We start from the raw sequence: 20,912 nt of genomic DNA on the forward strand, positions 1-20,912 counted from the left end.
GCAGAGTTGTTTGAATGGCCTATTTCATAACTACACAGAGCTTCTCCAAATAAATGGTGTCTGTAGAATGTTCAGGTTAATGTATGAGTGCAGAGCTCAAAGGTGTTTGTGCTTAGACCGACTGAGCCTTCTTTTCTTAATAAGTCATCTTGGCATTTTGTCAACAAGTTAATTTGCTTTTCTAAGAAACTAGATTAATACTTCCTGTGCTTTGTGCTATTCACAGATCTACAGTGCCGTGAGAAGAGAAGAGACAGAAGATACGGTTGGCTCTCTTCTGCATTGCTCCACACAGCTCCCAACCCCTGACACAGCCCATGGAAGGATCGGAGATGGTCCCTGCCTAAAGCAATGTGTGCGAGACAGCGAGTGTGAGTACCGTGCCACCCTCCAAAGGACGTCCATAGCTCAGTACATCACCGGTTCTCTCCTAGAGGCAACCACATCTTTAGGAGCAAGAAGCAGCCTTCTCAGTTCCTTTGGAGGATCCACTGGGCGAATAATGCTGAAAGGTAACGTCTGCCATTTCATTTTCAGCTTTTTATATCTGCCTTTAGAGAACAGGCTAGGGTAACAAGCCAATATGCATCTGCTGATGGAGACTTTTCAGAAACTCTAAGAAGATGAAGCAAAGTAGCTGTTTTGAAAAAAAAACAGAAAAATTAAGACAAGCGAATAACAAGTATTAATATTTTAAAGTTCATTTTTTCCAAAAATCATAGATGGCTAAAATTCTACCTTGATTTATTTTTTATTTTGCATGCCAGGGTGGGTGGGTGAGTGCATGTGTGTTACAGTAGCGTGTCTGGAGGTCAGAGAACATGCTGTAAGACATTTGTTCTATTCTTCCCTTATACGAGTTTCAGTGATTGGACTCGGTTCTTCAGGCTTCGTGACAAGGACCTTTCCCAGTGAGCCATCTCACCGATCTCTAAAACTTAAACACACACTCATACACACACACACACACACACACACACATTCACACACACATTCACACACACATTCACACACACATACACACACATATACACATACACACACATACACACACATATACACACACATACACATACACACGCACACACACGTGTGTGGAGATGGTAGTTTCTCCTAGCAATAATCCATGAGAGATGTCAACTAGTTTGACAAGATGCTAGCAAATAAATATGGTCATATGATTGCTTTGAAAATCAGCAGGGCTTGGGAACAGAGTGAAACCTAAATATTCTTCACATAGAGAACCAACAGGTTTCTGCTGACAAGAAAAAAAAAAAAAGAACCATCCCTTAATGTGTCCCATTGTAAAGGCCCAGAAAGGCAGGGGCAGCCCAGAGAAATGGAAGCCAGTGGAAAATGGACCGAGCATCCAGACTTCCCTGTGACTTCACACGGTATACAGGCAGGCCAGGCAGAAAGGGCAGTGCGTTAGAGAACCTCGGCGACTTGCTCACCACACAGCTGTCTCAAACTGCTTGGCAGCCTTCCCTGGCAGGAAGCTACCAACCAGACAGGGACCATGCAAGGTTTTGTTCCACTGCCTGGGACTGCCCAAGAGCTCCATCTGACATCCGGCTGCTCTGTCACTGAGTGTGACACTGTCTCTCTACCATGAGCCCTCAGACCAGGGCTAGCTGCTGGCTAGTGACCTTGCTCCTTGATCTTCAGCCTGCCACATTCCACCCTCGTGTTCACCCTTGGCAGGCCTGATAGGAACACCACTTCTTCTTGGTATACCATATTGAGTGCTATGTTGGATGCTTTTCTGCTATTACCTCAACTTGTGGGAATTGGCTTCAAGTGAGGAATAGAAGGAAAACACACCATGTGGGAATAGTAATCTCAAACAGTAATAGGAGAAAGCTGGTGCTAGCCATACATCTCCCCCTCATGGAGCACACACTGTCTACACAGTAAGGAATCCCCACCACCACCACAGGGTTGAAGATGTTCTTTTTTTTTTCCTCCATCTTTATTAACTTGGGTATTTCTTATTTACATTTCTTTTTTTTTTTTTTTTGTTCTTTTTTTCGGAGCTGGGGACCGAACCCAGGACCTTGCGCTTCCTAGGCAAGCGCTCTACCGCTGAGCTAAATCCCCAGCCCCTTATTTACATTTCAATTGTTATTCCCTTTCCCAATTTCCAGGCCAACATCCCCCTAACCTCTCCCCCTCCCCTTCTATATGGGTGTTCTGCTCCCCATCCTCCCCCCATTACCACCCTCCCCCCAACAATCACGTTCACTGGAGGTTCAGTCTTGGCAGGACCCAGGGCTTCCCCTTCCACTGGTGCTCTTACTAGGATATTCATTGCTACGTATGCAGTTGGAGCCCAGGGTCAGTCCATGTAGAAGTCCATGTTCTGATGTGACCCCAGACACTAACAAGTCAACATTGTCCATGGTGCGCTTCCCAAGACATTAAGCTGAAATTGGCGTGAAAACTTCTGAAATTAGCATGGTTTCAATGCGTTTGACTGCCTGGCAGGACCTCACATGAGTTCACCATCCTAAATGTGTCACACAGTAGTGTGCCCTGTAGAATGAAGTTGTTATGGAAGAACCTGAGAAGTGTTTGTTGCCAGTTAGATTGCTTGCTGTAATATTTACAAGGAGGCAAGACTTGTATGCATGAAATAGTTGAAGACTACTATGTGATTGTGGAGAGAGTATCGTATAAGGAATGTAAAAGACTCTAAGTGTTCAAAGGGTGGAGACGGAGTTATGTCAGACAAATGACTCACTCTGAAGTAAAAGAAAAGTCAGCACAAGCTCCTTTCTTCTTCCAGAGTATCTGGGGTCCCAACTGTAGCAGGAGTGCAAACAGTGTACCGTAGGCCTGTGAAGGTAGGAACTCAGTGGTGGGCCAGCTGCTGTGAGAGTAACTGGATCTTGACTGCTGTGTACTTCCTTGTTCAGAATAGCGACTCATGAGCTACATCAGCTAATGTGAGAGCTTTCAGTTGTTGCCTTAAGCAAGAGATTGAGTTTAATTTTCTGTTTATAGCTTCTTTTTTATAGGATATTTTTATTAACATTTCAAATGTTATCCCCCGTCCAAAAACCTCCTATCCCATCCCCCCCTCCCCCTGCTTCTATGAGGGTGTTCCCCCACCCAACCACCCACCCCTTCAGGCCTCCCCCCCCTGACATTTCCCTATACTGGGAGACCCAGCCTTGGCAGAACCAAGGGCTTCTCCCACTGATGCCCAACAAGGCCACCCTCTACTACATATTCAGCTAGAGCCATGGGTCTGTCCATGTGTACACTTTGGATAATGGTTTAGTCCCTGGGAGCTCTGGTTGGTTGGTATTGTCGTTCTTATGGGGTTGTAAACCCCTTCAGTTCCTTCAATCCTTTCTCTAACTCCTCCTTTGGGGACCCCACTCTTAGTTCAATGGGTATCTGTGAGTATCCGCCTCTGTATTTCTCATGCTCTGGCAGAGCCTCTCAGGAGACATCCATATCAGGCTCCTGTCAGCATGCACTTCTTGGCATCAGCAATATTGTCTGGGTTTGGTGACTGTATATGGGCTGGATCCCCAGGTGAGGCAGTCTCTGGATGGCCTTTCCTTCAGTCTCTGCTCCAAACTTTGTCTCCATATTTCCTCCTATGAATATTTATTTTGTTCCCCCTTCTAAGAAGGACTGAAACATCTGCACTTTGGTCATCCTTCTTCTTGAGCTTCATGTGGTCTGTGGATTGTATCTTGGGAAATTAGAACTTTTGGGCTAATATCCACTTATCAGTGAGTGCATACCATGTGTACTTTTTGTGATTGGGTTACCTCACTCAGGATGATATTTTTTAGTTCCATCCATTTGCCTATGACTTTCATGACGTCATTGTTTTTAATAGCTGAGTAGTATTCCATTCTGTAAATGGACCACATTTTCTGCATCTATTCCTCTGTTGAGGGACATTTGGGTTCTTTCCAGCTTCTGGCTATTATAAATAAGACTGCTATGAACATAGTGGAGCATGTGTCCTTGTTGTATGTTGGAGCATCTTTTGGGTGTATGGCCAGGAGTGCAATAGTTGGGTCCTCAGGTAGTACTATGCCCAATTTTCTGAGGAACCTTCAGACTGATTTCCAGAGTGGTTGTACCAGCTTAACAATGGAGGAAGTGTTCCTCTTTCTCCACATCCTCGCCAGCATCTGCTATCACCTGAGTTTTTTTCTTAGCCATCCTGACTGGTGTGAGGTGGAATCTCGGGGTTTTTTTGATTTGCATTTCCCTGATGACTAAGGGTATTGAACATTTCTTTAGGTGCTTCTCAGTCATTCGCTATTCCTCAGTTGAGAATTCTTTGTTTAACTCTGTACCCCATTTTTAATAGGGTTATTTGATTCTCTGGAGTCTAACTTCTGGAGTTCTTTGTATATATTGGCTATTAGCCCTCTATCAGATGTAGGATTGATAAAGATCTTTTCCCAATCTGTTGGTTGCCGTTTTGTCCTAATGGCAGTGTCCTTTGCCCTACAGAAGCTTGGTAGTTTTATGAGGTCCCATTTGTCAATTCTTGATCTTAGAGCATAAGCCATTGGTGTTCTGTTCAGGAAATTTTCCCCAGTGCCCATGTGTTTGAGGCTCTTCCCCACTTTCTCTTCTATTAGTTTGATTGTATCTGGTTTTATATGGAGGTCCTTATATCCACTAGGACTTGAGCTTTGTACAGGGTAATAAGAATGGATTGATTAATATTTTTCTACATACTGATCGCCAGTTGAACCAGCACCATTTGTTGAAAATGCTATCTTTGTTTTCGACTGGATGGTTTTTGCTCCTTTGTCAAAGATCAAGTGCCCATAGGTGTGTGGGTTCATTTCTGGGTCTTCAATTCTATTCCATTGATCTACTTCCCTGTCCCTATACCAGTGCTATACAGTTTTTTATCACTATTGCTCTGTAATACAACTTGAGGTCAGGGATGGTGACTTTCCCTCAGAAGTCCTTTTATTGTTGAGAATAGTTTTCACTATCTTGGGTTTTTGTTATTCCAAATGAATTTGCAAATTGATCTTTCTAACTCTATGAAGAATTGAGTTGGAATTTTGATAGGGATTGCTTTGAATCTGTAGATTGCTTTCGGCAAGACGGCCATTTTTTTTTTTAAGGAAGAAAGGCTTTACTTGGTTCACAGTTGTAGAATAGTTCATCATGTTAGAGAAACTATAGGAGCTGGGACTAAAGTAGAGAGCAATGATTGCTTGTACTCAGTTTGCCTTCTCATTTATATATATGATCCAGAATCCCAGCCTAGGGAATGGTGCTACCCACAGTGGGTAGGTATTCCCATCTTATTTAATATAATCAAGGTAATTCACCCTTCTTAATAGTTTCTAATAACTGTCAAATTAGTTTCTGCTAAATACTACCATTAGCTGGTTGATTTTTTTCCTCCTTCTGGCCTCATTTTGCTGTTTCTAGTTTACTATCTTGTAGGCTGATTTCAACTTCAGGGCTCTCTTCCATGGGGTTTGTAACATTTCAAAGTGCCTTTGTTCAATATATGTTTCTTCAATATGCAGTAGGAAAATATTCATAAAAAATTAGTTTCTCATCATGTACACACAACACACACATATGCCAACAAGCCATTCTATGGTGTATGTATATTTCAAAACACTATATTGTACCACAGCAAATGCATGTGTTTCTCGTTAATTTAAATTTCCAAAGTAAGGCCAGTTTGGTCTACAAAGAGAGTTCCAGGCCGGTCATGGCTACACTGTGAGACCCTGTCTCAAAAATTATATTTAGTTTCGTTTAAAAATAATATTTAAAGAAGGAAACACAAGCACATGAAACTTCAAAAGCACAGGGTATTTTCAGAATCCACAGGAGCCTCGTCTTGGGTAGTAGGTCTGGAACCACCAGTGATTAATGTATCTAGAGAAGGCGGCTGAGTATTGTGCTGCAGTTGGCCACTTCTTCTATTGTTGAGTATGTGTTCTGTGGCATGGATTTTGTCAGCAGCTTTCAGGTTTAAATTGCTAATGAAAGATTGACCATAAGGATCAAGGGATATGGCACTTAGGAGGTTGAAGCACAAAGATACTTAGTTTGAGACCAGCCTCAGCTCCATACAAGACCCTGTCTAAAGAAAACCAAGAAAGCAGAAGAAACTTGTAAAAGTTGTATAACACATATTCACCCTCCAGCTTCCCAGTAGATAGTGTTCTGTAAGGTCATGTCTCAGGAGCTATGTGAACCTTCGGACACTTCCTCAGAGAAGTAGCACTTAGTTTGGTTACCAGACTTTAGTTCTCAGAGTCCCTTCAACCTTTGCACAACAGAAATCTACACACTCTAACGTGGGATGCTGAAAGCTAGTCCAGCAGGGTGTTGGGTGGGAAACATTAAAAGTGGGTTAAATGGCATTTCCTGTCAAGAAGAAATTATTTTCACTTAAGATGAGTGAAGATTTAAGACCTTTACTGGGCTTTGAGACGAACTTTCTCAGCCAGTTCTAAAGTTTTACATGGCGGCATCTCTCATTCTTGCTTGTGGTTGATAGCATTTCGATGCTCATACCTGGATAGAAGAACTGGAAAATTCCCCAGTTGCTCTTTAAGAACGGAACAGAGTGGGAGAGACGGAAAAGCACAAGATCTTTTTCCCAGAGAGACGAGGGAAGGAAGAGGGTCAAAGGATGACCTCTCTAAGGGAGAATTCATGTTTGAAGTCTGTGAAAATGAACCCGGGGAGGTAGAAACAAAGGAGGAGACAGAAAAGTCCTCTTGGATGAGGCACATGATCCTGGTGGAGGCAGAAAGTGGAATCGCAGTTGTAGAAGCCGAGGCCATGGCAGGTGTGGAGTTAGTGGGCAGTTTCAGTTTTCCAAGAGGACGGTTCTGGAGATGGGTAGTGAAGCGGCTATGTAGATGTACTTAACGCCCATGAACACCATTCAAAAATGTTAGGGGGGTTCTCTAATGTTTTGGATATTTACCATAATTATAGAGAGATACTGAAGTGGGTTTGGGAAAGGCTCATGCTGTGTCGGTCTTTTTTTCCCAGGTCTACATTGCTAATAAAGATACATGGAATTTTCTTCCTAGATGTGGCTTTGGTTATAAATGGGGATTGCATCAACCTGAAGGAAAAAAATAACAGGGGGAAAGGCTGTTTAGCAGCTCATCACCATAATGCCCAAGTCAGGAGATGCTCACCCAGGGCTCTGCAGCCTTGCAGCACTGTCATAACTTCTGGAATGGCCTGAAGGTGGCCAACTACCGGAATAAAATCAATGCTGGCTTTTCTTCCTCTCTTTTAGGTTTTCGAAATTCAGAGATATTAGGAATTTATCTATTTGTTTCTGCATGCACATTGGTGTCTAAGCATGAACTTATACATATATGTGTGTGCAGGTGTGCTTGCCTGTGTGTATGTGCAGAGGCCAAAGGATGGCCTCAGGTGTCCTGTCCCCCTCTGCCTATTTCACTGAGGCAGAGTCTTTCCCTGAATCTGGGTTTTTTCATGTTCTGGGCAGGCTGGAAGCCAGAAGGTCCCAGCAGCACTCATGTCTCCATACTTCTTCAGAGTCTGGGTGATTGGTGTGTTCTTGATGCCCAGATTGCTGCATGGGTGCTGGGCTCTGAACTCCACTCCTCATGATTTTGCAATGTGGATAGTTGGTTTTAATGTCAACTTGGTATTTGCTTAGTCACATGGAAAGAGGAAATCTCAACTGAGGGTATTTTCTTGATTGCTGACTGATAGGGTGGGGCTCAGTCCACTGTGGGTGCTGCCCCCCTCCCAGGAATATAGTCCTAGATTATAGATGAAGCAGGTTGAGCAAGCCACAGAGAGCAAGCCAGTAGGCAACATTGCTCCACGATCTCTGCTTTAGCTCCTGACTCCAGGTTCCTACCTTGGCTTCTCTCAAGTATGATATGGAAGTTTAAGTAAAATGAATCATTTCCTCCGCAGGTTGTTTGAGAACATGGTGTTTGTCACCATTAACAGAAAGCAAACTAATTTTCAATATAATTGCTCTTAATTGTTAGGGCGTCTCTCCATCACCTCAAGAATCATGTTCCGATATAAAGCATTGGTCAGCCAGCATATGGCCTTAATTGTGAGGGTGAGCTCCTTCCAGACGGACAGGGTGGAGCCTATGCTCTCTCTAGTGGGGTGGCTTCTACCAGTTTGACCCAGTTAATCTCACTTCCTGTCAGTTTGTCACTTCCCTCTCCCCACTAGCCTCATTAGACTCTCTCCCTGAGCTAACATGGTGGAAACGGCAGTCAGAAGCATCTTTAGCTCTAGTAGACTTACCAAGTATCCTAGTGCAATGGCGTCTGTGGATACAAACCTGTAACCCCAGCCCTTGAGAGGCCCAGGAAGGAGAATGGCAAGTTGGAAGCTGTCCTGGGCTGTATTGAAAGACCTGTCTGTCCCAACACAAAGCAGAACAAAGGCAAAAATATCCCCGTAATACGAGATAAAAATGAAGAGAAAAGGGTAAAGTAATCCATAGAAATACGCAGTGGTGAACAAGAAAAATAAAATAAAATAAAATAAAATAAAGATAACACAATCGATCTTCTCACACGTGTGCGTGGCACCTGCTAATGGGGCGCACAGCGCCACAAACACAATTTTTTCCTTCTTACCTTGTTAAGTTTGCAAGTGACAAGATTAAATATCACGGTCAACCAGTTCAAAGTATAGTTAGTGACATTTGAGGCATGTGTTGGGAAGGGAAAACTCCACCATTCATTTTTAATAATTTTGCATGCGTCTGCACACACGTGATTAACTATTCAAGGTAGAGTGATATAAAACAAAGAGTGCCTGACAGACGGAATCTTACGTGAAAGTAGAGGGTATTGGGCTTCTGATAGAAAAGCCTGACACATTTCCAAATAACCGCAGTAACCATCCTATCAGGCTCCTTTTCAAGAGTTAATAGCTTTGAATATTAAAACCAGAAATCACAGTAGGAAAGCACACACATTCAAAGTGCAAGACTATAGCTCATAAACAGCTCTGTTTATAACGGCCGTCTCACTTGACTTCCTCCTAATCAACAGTTAGCCCTCGCATGCCTACCGGGCTAAGAAGGTATGCGTGCACATAGCTCCGATTCCAGGATTTTCTGTTTGTTTAAAGAAACGTCCTGACTTAGTTTTGCTACCTTGAAATTGTTTGGCAGATAAAAATATACCTTAATGTGATGCTGAGTATATTTCTGTAGCAGTTAATTAATTAAGAAATATTTATTAGCTGCCCACGGTGGCCTAGAGCCGTGTCAACTATGGGAAGAATGCAGATCCATGAGGAAGTCTGCAGCTTGTGGACGAGCGTTTCCCATTCCAGAGAAAACGTCATGCTCAATCTCAGGCCTTACCACCCTATGTGAGAAAGCACTGGGCTGCTGAGCTGAAATGGAGCCATATGTCACAGTATCAGGAGATTTGATGGGTACATAACAAAACACTTCTGCCATGGGGCCTGGGTAGCCACGTGTTGTTCAAAGAACAAAATCCACACACAGGGAAGCCTCAGCATCTGACCAGCCAGCTATGGTCTAGGAACGATCATCCCATCAGATGGGGCCCTAACCTGAGGGGGACAGCATGCTGCGGTTGGCTCTTACTCATCTCGCTTTGCCCCCAGAAAGTACTTTGTGGAAAGAAGACATTCGGTCCACACCATTCGAGGAAGGATGAAAGGCAGCAGGTCGGATAACAGAGGGTGCTTTGAGTTCTAATCAGGAAACCCAGAAAGGTGGTTGGTGAGAACCATAGTGCCAGAGCAGCCCTCGGAGGGGTTTCAAATTAAAATGTCAGCTCATCCACCAGAGTCATTCGAAATGCTACGCCAAGATCTAAATTCATAGTGACTAGATGCAAAGGCTTCCCCCCAAAACCTCGCTAAATAGTGAGAATGAAAACAGTTCTAAAAGATAAATTTTCAGGGTTATGAATTAAATTTAAAAAAACAAACAAACAAACAAAAAACACCAAAACACCCATTAAAAAGGAGAGGCAAATGTAATCAGAAAAGGAACACCACAGCTGGATTTCACCAGGGGAATCAAGAACTGCTTCTGACCTACGAGCTAAAGAGAGAACCTAAGAATTGTGCTTGAAGTTGAAAGACTCAATAGATAAACAAGGCTAGACAGTGCAACTTAAAATGATTGGGAGAATGGGTGAAATCTCCCGTCAAAGTGGTTATGGCCAAGGAAGGCCATTCATGTGTCATCTATATTGATGTACCTACCATTTCCCTGTACACACTCTACACTTGGAATTTTGAAACGAGGCCAATGTGAAGATGTTGGGGAGTTCAAGCCCCTCATTGCTATTGTGGCCATTGCCAGTGGTTGTAACGAAGACCCACTGGGCTTCACATTCAAATGGAATCAGGAGAGAGGAGACAGAGAGGCTTTGTTGAGATGAGGTGGTGAAAGGTGCTCAATCAAGAGCGAGTGTTACTCTGGGCTCTCTTGGTCCTGTTGGGAACACCAGTCTCTGACTTATGCTGTTGTTGAGGTGGCATTGAGCTTGAGCCCCACCCCCACCCCCTGGCCTTGGGTTTGGATCTTGACGTCAGTGCTCTTACTTAAAGGAGCTTTACTTTTGTGAACTTCAGTTTCTCCATCACTAAAGGGGAAACCAGACCAATAACCCTAGTTGTTTTCAGGGCTGGGTGTAACAGTGTATACAAGGAACTCAGTATCTGGTAAGTCTTCAATCAGTCTTGAGACAGTAACAGTCACGGATGGTGATGGGGACGCTCCTGCCACTCTTTATTAGGGTTCCCCACCTGCCACCAAGTCCACTAAGTCTCCCATGAGCTCAGTCACAGCACGCCCAGAGAAGAACAATGCCTCCTGGGTTTTCCTGGCTGTGGGCCCTTGCACTAGCGTCTTAAAGGACACCTAAGAGGAGGCTGCCCAGTGCATCCACTCGTAACGCCATGAGATTGTCCTTAGTTTCCATGCACTTAGCCATTCATTCGCCCGCTTACTTAGCATTTATTGAACACCTCCTCTGTGCCAAAACTACAGCAGTGGACAAAATGTGGCCTTTACTTTCAAGGACTCCACTGCCAGCAGAGGAGATGAGCAAATGACAAATAGGCTTGTCCCTTAAGCACAGTTAGGGGTTGTATCTGAGAGATGTACACACATAGGGGCACAGAGGAAAGTCCATAAACTGTATTGAGAGAAGTGTGGGGATTCTGAAAGTACTTGAGAGCCTAAAGAAATGGGAACGGGATTGAAAAAGAGGGTGGGGGCAACCTCGGACCTACATCAGGGAGCTCTTTTTGTTTGCACTTAATTCTCTGCTGACTCTCTGTTCCCACAGCAGCAGAGCATGTACTGCACATTCACGGCTGGCAAGGGGAGCTGAGCTGGCTAGTTTTTATGTCAGCTTGACACTGGCTAGAGTTATCTGGGAAGAAGGAGCCTCCATTGAGAAAATGACCCTAAACAGAGTGTCCTGTGCATAATTATCCCTGTGGTGCATCTTCTTGAGAGGTGATTGATATGGGAGAGTCTATTCCACACGGAACAGTGCCAACCAGGGGTGGATGGTCCTCAATGGTATAAGAAAGCAGGCTGAGCAAACCAGGAGGAGCAAGCCAGTAAGCAGCTTTCCACTAGAGTTTCTGCCTCAGTTCCTGCTTTCAGGTCCTGCCTTGAGATACTGACTACCCTGAGTGATGGACGATAGCCTGCGAGTTATCAGGTGACATAAACCATTTCATGCTTGGTCATGGTGTTTTAGCACAACAATAGAGACGGAAGAGAAGCCGAGTCTAAAATGTGTCATTGGTGTAAAATGTAGCATTCAAGTTAAATTTCGTGTTGGATACTTTAGTGACAATAACTTATTCATTACAATAAACATTAAATGAGTTGTTTGGTTTCTTGCTACATGGAATTAGTCAAATTTTTTTTTTGAGTTTTCAAATTGTTGTAAAGGGTTAGAACTCACTTAAATGGGATGTGAAAATTCTTGTCCATGGGAATCCTTATAAAACATAATGGAATATGTCTATAATTTCTTTATAATGGGAAAGTGGGTCAGTAGCAGATAATTGGGAAAGAGAAAAACTTCAAGATAGCCCGAGTCATGAAGTTTAAACTTCAGTCGAAACTGAGTCTTGAATAAATAATGAGGAAGGCAGTGATACATTTAAATTGATTGTGCTTTGTTTTTGTTTAACTGAATTCCAGAACATATTTAACTATGTGCATGCAGGAGAGTCTAAAATACTTGACAACTAAAAATACATACCTACTATTTTAATTCTTTCTCTTACTTAAGTCTTTTTAACTTTGCATGTCTTCAGACAATAAATACTATTTAAAAAGTGTTTTCCGGGTACTAATCAATGAACAATTACATAGAAATTTAAACAAGTTTACGTTTAAGTATTTCTGAGGGTCTCTGTGTGTATATTGTGAATGTTCCCTACTTTGCACTCAGTCACACTCTTGATTAATAAATAAACATCTAAATTCCCATTTCAAGCACATGTTCTTGGAGACGATTTGGGACAGGGAGAGAAAGGGAGTGCGCAAAACATTTTCGAGACTTTGGAAACTCCAGTTCCAGACTAGTGACTTCTAAGCCTACAACACGCATCTTCAACTCGAATTTCCCAGCCAGTGTATACAAAGACAGTGTTTGATCCCAAGTCTGGCTGATTCTCAAGTCTATGGTCTTCACCTCCAAGATAGGGCTTCTTCAATTTTTCCATCCATGACCCATGTTTGCCTGAGAAATTTTATAAAACTGTGGATATAGAGGCTTGGTGTGTGTGTGTGTGTGTGTGTGTGTGTGTGTGTGTGTGTGTGAGAGAGAGAGAGAGAGAGAGAGAGAGAGAGAGAAATATATATATATCATATATGGTACATATATGGTATATGTCTTATGTAATTACTGATGATCAAGAATTTTTGTTTCAGAATAATTATTTTTAAATGGTATGGCTATATGTATGCTAATGGAAAAAGCCAATGTGTACACTCATGAGATTGAGTTGCTTTTAGATAAAGCATTAAATATTGGCCCCGTACTTGATACTTCAGACTACAGAGCACCCTCAACAGTTTTCAAATCTGATCAGTATTTTTGATTTTATAATGGTTAGTGCTGAAAATATGGTTTTACATTAAATATGCTATAAAATAGCAGGATGTGTTTAGGATCATCTCAGAAATCGTTGGAAATTTGTCCTAACTCCCAAGCTAGATTTTTAATCAATTTTTTTAAATGAAAAGAATAAGTGCTTGTGACTCCAACTGTGCAGGAACCAATGCCCGCTTGTGCACACATGTGTGCACACAAAGACACACACACACATACACATACATACATACATATACACATAAACATACATACACACATACATACACACACATACACAAACAAACACAAATACACATGTATACACACACATACATATACAAACATACACATATACATACACACGCAAACACACATACACATGTACACACACACATACACACACGCCTTTAAAAATTAGAGTATCAGGAGCTGGAAATATGGCTCAGTGGTTAAGAGGACTCACTCCTCTTCTAGAGGACCCAGGTTTGATTCCTGGCATCCATTGGTGGTATTTTGTCCTGCAACAGAAAACTAGACTGAGACATTCTTCCAGCCCACTCTCACTGATGGCTTTGAGTCCACTACTTTTATTTAGATCATCTCTAATTGCATGGGGGAAGCAAATTTATTCTTAGTGGGTCAAATCTAGGGCCTGTGTGTTTTGCTTTGACAGCTGCTGTATCTTCAAAACCGGAGAACTTTTTACTAACCAAGTGGCACTCTAGCTCTTCTGGCAACCCCGTGTCATTCTCCCCACTTGGTCTGGCCAGCAGGTGCTAACTCATGTATAAGACACATCAGCCTCATTCCCACAGCTCAATTCATACCTACCTAGCCTGGCCGGCACCCACATTTGTGATCTTATGCTACATCCTGGCTGTCTCTTGACACAGGCTTGCACATACAGGCTCCCTGGAGATCCAGGTGAAGAAGTGTGAGAGATTATGAGGGAGAATGTGTGCAGAGCCTAGGCGACAAAGAGGAAGTGGCCCAGTGTGACAAGGAGAGGGAAGAGCCGTCGGCAGACTGATGTGGCTACATGTCAGAGACCGAGGCAAAAGCTTGGCCCTAATGCCTTAGAGGGCCCATGTAGCCTTTTGCAGACTGGATTTTAGGAAAGTCCTACCAACAGCGAGTGACCTGTGGCCCAGAGCCTGAGAGGCAGTGCCTGTGAGGAGAAGTGTTGCCATTGCAATCCTGATTATTCCTGCATTAGGATTTGATGTGCTCAAAATGAAGATCTAAGAGTCAGCGTGAGCCCTCTTAGTTTGAGTTGGCGTGGAGCAGTGGTTGCAGGAAAAGGACTAGTTTAGAAAATTCAACATCACTGGGGGGAAAATGAAATGTAAGGAAAAGTACAATTGGTTTAAGAACGGGGTTTAAGAAAAGAAAGGAAGGAAGGAATGGAGAGAGAGAGAGAGAGAGAGAGAGAGAGAGAGAGAGAGAGAGATCCACATCTGTGCCGAGGAATAGCATCTACCGAGGGCAGCTATCTGAGTGCTTCTAGCATGTCTGCCTCATCTGGGAGCAAAGCCTCCTCGGGACTGACATAAAGCATAGATCTTGCCCAAATGTGGAAAACCTTTAGGGACGCTAAAACCATTAGGGATCTGTAACCCTGATTTGAACCAAGCAGAATAAACAAACCCCTGCCCAAATTGGAACTTGCTGGATGCCTCGCAGAGCTATCCAAGGGGAGAGGCTGGAGCCTCCAGGGTCTTTGAGTGGGTTAACGTCTTGTTTCAGCCTCGAGGCTAAAGTCTGGTGAGAATGTGCGTGCTTCACTCCGTCCTTTGAAATATTGGAACATCTCAGTTGCCAACCCATGGATCATTGGAGCTCTGAACCCATAATATATACTTTTTTATCTTCCTGAAAGTGGGGTGTTAAGACCAAGTTAGACCTAGTGGAATTGTGATACGAATTCCAAGGTTGGAAAGGCTCCAGAGAGCATTCACATTTTCCATGGATGGAGTCTTGGTACATTCCCAACCTCTTTCTATATCCGTTGTCACTCTTCCCAGCTTTATAGTTTAGTTTTCTATATGCACAGTGGAGAGAAACTTTATGTATAGTTTTTTAGAATCGGTTGACCCCATTTTAAAAAAAGAAAAGAAAACTAAACTTGACAGGCAGTTTGGAAAGATATTTCATCAATAAATAGTCACTTTTGTGCCTGCTGTGATCTGTGGACTATGCTAAGCACCAGGAACCATAAAGGGAGCTGGTTAAAAAAGTAAAATAATTTCCTGATGTTCATAACCTATCACAAGGTGGGGATGAGACATTTAAATAGGGAACCAAAACCTTGAACGGAGCCCTCGACGGTTACAGACCCAGAGCTCACAGGAACATGGTTTTAATTATACCAGGGCTACCTCGACCCTACTTAACTCTGATTTACCTGTAGGAGATGGGTGTTATACAGTACAGTTATGGGAAACACTCACATATGTCTATCTGCTCTTGTTAGCTAAGGATGAAGCAGAAGAGAAAGACACTCTTTTCGATGCCAGGAGCTGGTAATATACAGAGAAGTGACCGTGTGAACAAGTGACTGTATTGTTGTGTGATAACACCAAGGCAAAGATCAGTAGACAAGAATATAGGGTTTAGGGGGAAAAAAAGGGTAATAAAATACACATGACATGATTGTAGAGGAGGGACTTTTGTGGGGAGAGGAAGAGGACCAATAAGAGAGAGTAGAGGGTAGGAGACAGTGGAGGAGGAGAATTAATTAGAACAAAGTATAATTTTATTTATATATATGTATCAATTATATATTATATAGTTATATAAAATATTAATGTACTTAAGTAAATGATCATATATAAATATATGAAATGTCATAATGGGAGCCTTTACTTTGTATGCTAACTTTAAAAATAATTTAAAATTTAAGAACAAATATGTTTGCACGTTTTTTTAGGTGAGATATGATGAGACTTCCAAATACACTCCCAGAGTGATCTGGAAAAAGCACGTAACTCCTGTCTTCCTGCATTTCATCCTCCTGAGCAGTAAAATGGGCCAGTGCATATGCTTGTCTTGGAAAGTACAAAAGGATAGAAGAAAGAAGAGAGTTATTAGAAAATTGTCCCCCAAACTGAAGCTTGAGCAGAGAAGACAATCAGAAATAGCAAGAGGAAAGCTTTAGTGACAGGATGAGTTTCAGGAAGGGGGATAGTGGGGTCAGGCTTCCCAAAGGGAAGGAACATAGAGGGCCTTGGGGGAAGTCTCTAGAACTGTGTTGGGTGCTAGGACAGGGATTTGAGACAGCCACCCTCCTTAGATCTTACCTTCAGGGTTCATTCCTCTCATCCATAGCAAGGCCTTCCATAATTCCAAGGGGTATTGGCCATGGTCAACACCTTCCCTGCCCTAGGTTTCTCCATCTTCCCAGAAAATTCAGCAGGGTGATGTCTATGTGATTCCTTCTCCTGCTCTAGCTCAGCCCTGAGGAAGTTGGTATTTTTAAGGCAGAAATTCCCTTTCTTACAAAATGAGAGAACAAATGGAAGAGGTAGAGAATGGGAAGAAGGGATGGGAGAAGACAAGTGGAGGGGGAGGAGGAAAGGGGAGGCCATGACATGCAGACACACTGAAGCAGACCTGTTCCAGAAAACACAGAGACCAGAGAACACCTTATCAAAAACCGATTCACAGACCCAGTCTTGCAGGTGGAGTCCATTTGTCAAACTTTAGCTCTTCTCTTCCCTGCTTCAACACATACACATGGCCTTGGAGAGAGTAAGCTATCTAAAAAGAATCTGCCTCTGTGGCTGCTATGACTGTTGTGTCCCTTCTAGAACCTGCTAACTTACCCCAGGGAGGGCTTCAGGTCTTTGATGCCTGTGTCTATTCTACTTTACCTTGAGGTCTGATGGTGAGCTCAGAAGGTGAAATCATTGGTTTGTTGTGGAGATGTTACACACTTCACTTGACTCAGCTTCTGAACCTTTGATCTAAGCTTATCAAGAGCACAGACTCTTAAACCCAGATCAAACAATATACCTACCGTTTATTGACTTGGACACCATCTGCCATTCTCTGTTCTCTCAGTGCCTTACGAACACCAACCATCTTGCAACTGGAAATGCAGTCCCAGAGGCAGCAAGTCTCCGACCTCACCTGAGACATCAAGAGTCAGGAGATGCCTTTTTGTTTTTTTGCAATAGAATCTCTTGATGAAAACATTGACTTGTTTGTGTTTGTGCTACGTCATTGCATGGCTATATCTCCCTTGCCTGTGTCACCAATCCCTCAGTCTCACTTTTGTGATCCGCTTTAAAACCTTTGAAATTCCCTCTGCTGATGAAGTGTTTGGAGTTACTCGTTAATGCCCAGGGTCTATAGTCAACACGTAGGAAACACACTCTGAGTTCTATTATCCGATAGAGGGAGCAGGGCTGTGAGATGGGTCCCTTCAGGGGAAAAGACCTCAGTAATTATATTGTATTGGTCAGCTGTCAGAAAATATATAATCTCCTGGTGTCTTTCATGTTTACATCTGTAAGTATACCTTCAAGCCCTGTTACTCAGGATTGTTCTCTTCTTGCTCCAAACTAGACTGTTCCAATCTACAATCTGAAGGCCTATGGTTGGGCTTAATAGTTTCTCCTATTTTACATGAGTGTGTATGCTATCTCTCACTCTCAACTCCAGAAGCCTGGCCTTTGTGATGGTTTACATATGCTCGGCCCAGTGTGGTACTATTAGAAAGTGTGGCCCTGTTGGAGTAGGTGTGGCCTTGTTGGAGTAGGTGTGTCACTGTGGGTGTGGGCTATCAGACCCACTTCCTAGGTGCCTGGAAGTCAGTCTTCTCTTAGAGGCCAGCAGTTGCAGATGTAGACCTCTCCATTCCTCCTGCACCTTACCTGCCTGGATGCTGCCATGTTCCCACCTTGATGATACTGGACTGAACTTCTGAACCTGTAAGCCAGCCCCAATTAAGTATTGTCCTTATAAGGATTGTCTTGGTCATTGTGTCTGTTCACAGCAGTAAAACCCTAACTAAGACAGCCTTGGAGAGAGTAAACTGGCTGAGAAGAATCTGCAGATAGGACTGCCATGACTATCATGTCACTTCCAGACCTTTCAATTTAACCCATGGAGGTCTCCAGGTCTTTGACTCCTTGGGCTGTGTTTATTCCACCCACGCACATAGGATACATTGATAGATGTTACGAGGTTCAAAATGTTAACTTGTACCATTCTCCTAGTGATGTTTTGTACTCCAAGATAGGAGTCACAGGAAGTTCCCAGATAAATGTTTTTACCCAAAGAGCTTGATTACAGGGCTAAAGAACTATGAAATGGCCAAGCAGGATTTGAACTTGGATCCCATCTTAGAGTCTACACTGAGTACTCTTTACTTGATACGGAGCCCTGGGAGCACTCCGGTAGAAGGAGGCATCTGTAGAGATCAGAGGTTCCAGCACTCTTGGGCCTTCAGCCCTGGCTTGCACAGTGAGCAGTGGCAGCTGGCCAGCAGGGATTCGCAGACACCAGATGCTGGCAACCCGGATTGTCCACATCCAGCGGGAGGAGCCAACACTGTTTTTGTGTGTGCTGTTCAAGCCTCGAAGAACAAAGCCAACTGCTGTCTTTTCAGGTCCAATGGCTGTTTTATACCAAATCAGAAGAAAACCTGACCCCAGGAAGGAAGCGGGAGGTCTCTCCCAGACTTGTATAAATGGTGTTGTTTTCTTTACACAGTTCACTGGACCGGCCTCCAGTCTCCTCCTGCCTGGCGTTGCCATCAAAGACGTCATCTCACAGGGTCAAATGGCCTTTCTGAGCCACTACACTTTGATTTAGTGAATTTTATAATATCCCCCTCATTTTTTTATAGCATACAACAATCAGCAGCTGATGTAAACACACGCAGGTGGAAGTTAGGGGACAGCTGAGGCTGCGGAAGGGGAAGGACCAGCCCTTGAGACTGGCGGTTGATGGATAGATACAAACATGGCCTAGGACATAGAAGAAGAAGTTAGTAATGCCTCTGGGACTTGTAGTCTGAGAAAGTGGAGCTGTTGGATTTATTTTATAAATGAAACCTAGATGAAATCTGATTGTCTTAACTTTGAGAGGCTGGGATGCCCAGATTTGGTCACAGTAAGAAGTTCCAAATCAGAATTGTTTATTTGTAAGCCATTTGCTTAACTGTGATGGTTACAACTTACGGTGAGCCTTCTTAGGAAAAAACTGTGCTGAAGGAAGGATGAAGAACTATAAACTCAGGATGAGGAGCTACAGAGTGGCCCAGAAATTAGTTTTATGGCTGTAGAGTTAAAAAAGAACTCACAGTAATGTAGTGATCTGAACCGGAACTCAAGCAAAGCACCTGGTGTTAATCCCCAAGCTTCCTCCATGCAACAACCTTCTGATGACCTTAATGCATCCAGCTTGAAGTTCCCAGATGCATCATTGGTCACATTGTCATTCTTTGGTTTCTATTAAAGTTGAGCTTGGCTTTGTCAGTTAAAAGCTTTTGCTTCAATCATCAAACAAAGTCACGAACATACTGGCTGCATAATTAAATATAAAATAGTCTTTGTCCGTTACTAGCACATTTATGTGATCTAGATTGGATTCACGTCGTACATCTTCTAGTAGTTTTGATACCATTTCTGTTCAAGAGGAGAAATGAACAATCTTGACTTTGCAGATAAGTTAAATTCTGGTGCCCAGATCATGAGAAATGGTTAAAATGGTGGCTTTGGAGCCACCAGCATCTAGCTTAGAATTCAGGGGCTTCTTCTCATGACTTATGGTTACTTGAACCAGTTGCTTTTTCTCTGAGTTTGCTCAGCTATAAGACGGAATGTTAGTCCTCCCTTGGTAAGGTTGAGATGCCTTAATTCTTGCAAGTAATAAGCTTAGTGCTTAGCTGAGTGGGAGACTTTCAAATGTCAGTAAGTGATATATTATCGGCACTGTTGTTTCAGCCTTCTGGGGAAAAACAGTCCATGTGCATTTTTCCCATTGAGTAAGTTTGACTTATCCAAAGTTTGGGATAGGTCATTTCGGCAATTTTATGTTTGTTCTAAGACAGAAGCAATAATCATAGTTTACCTTTTATTCTGCACAGCTATTTTAGCTGATAGTCACTGTCACAGGTTGAGAATGTAAGTATGATCACAATGACCATAAAGATGTATATTCCTCTTTCAAAAATCAAAGATTTTCAAAATATCAGATTATAATTTGAAGACATGGCTGCTGTTACATCTCATTTGGTCCTCTTTCCCTGACTAACGTCAAGACTAAGCTAGAGCCAAAGTTGCAAATAGACAATAAACATTCGTGTCAGATCAAAATCAATAACACAGTGCTGTCAGATCAAGACGAGTGCCAACTTGAGCATGAAGTCCAATCCATTTAGTACGCTTATCAGTAAAATAATAGTCAAACCCACATCATTTCAGTAGCCACAAAAGAAGCATCTGACAAACTCCAACATCCTTTCATATATGTGTGTGTACACATATGTGTATACACAGAAACCTCTTCAGGCAGGTACATCTGTGGGAAATGCTCAGCTAAGTCTACGCATAGTGAGGCGAAATGACCAAGTAGAGACTCCCACTCTAATGTTGTGCTGGAATGAGAACAGGAGGTAGAAGGAATCCAGACTGGAGTAGAGAAGTGAATCGACTATGTTTGCAGACGGCATGATTCCATGTTTAGATAGTATGACGAAGGCGACCGAAGCAGAACTAGAACAGGCAAGTTCTGAATCTACATAGGCATTTTTCCTCTTTCACTGAGACACACAACACAATAAACCCAAGCAGACTGCTT

The 20,912-nt window shown here is 42.9% G+C and overlaps 1 protein-coding gene across 4 annotated transcripts in view; it reads left to right on the top strand.

The window, feature by feature from the left end:
- Plce1 (phospholipase C, epsilon 1) overlaps positions 1 to 20,912 on the top strand; it is a 309,112-nt gene that overhangs the window by 140,695 nt on the left and 147,505 nt on the right. For all 4 annotated transcript variants that reach the window (XM_039108292.2, NM_053758.2, XM_063262806.1 and 1 more), the window contains 1 exon segment: positions 227 to 512. In XM_039108292.2, coding sequence (XP_038964220.1) covers positions 227 to 512 — 286 coding nt within the window.

Source organism: Rattus norvegicus, chromosome 1 (genome assembly GCF_036323735.1).
Source record: "Rattus norvegicus strain BN/NHsdMcwi chromosome 1, GRCr8, whole genome shotgun sequence".
Classification (NCBI taxonomy): domain Eukaryota; kingdom Metazoa; phylum Chordata; class Mammalia; order Rodentia; family Muridae; genus Rattus; species Rattus norvegicus.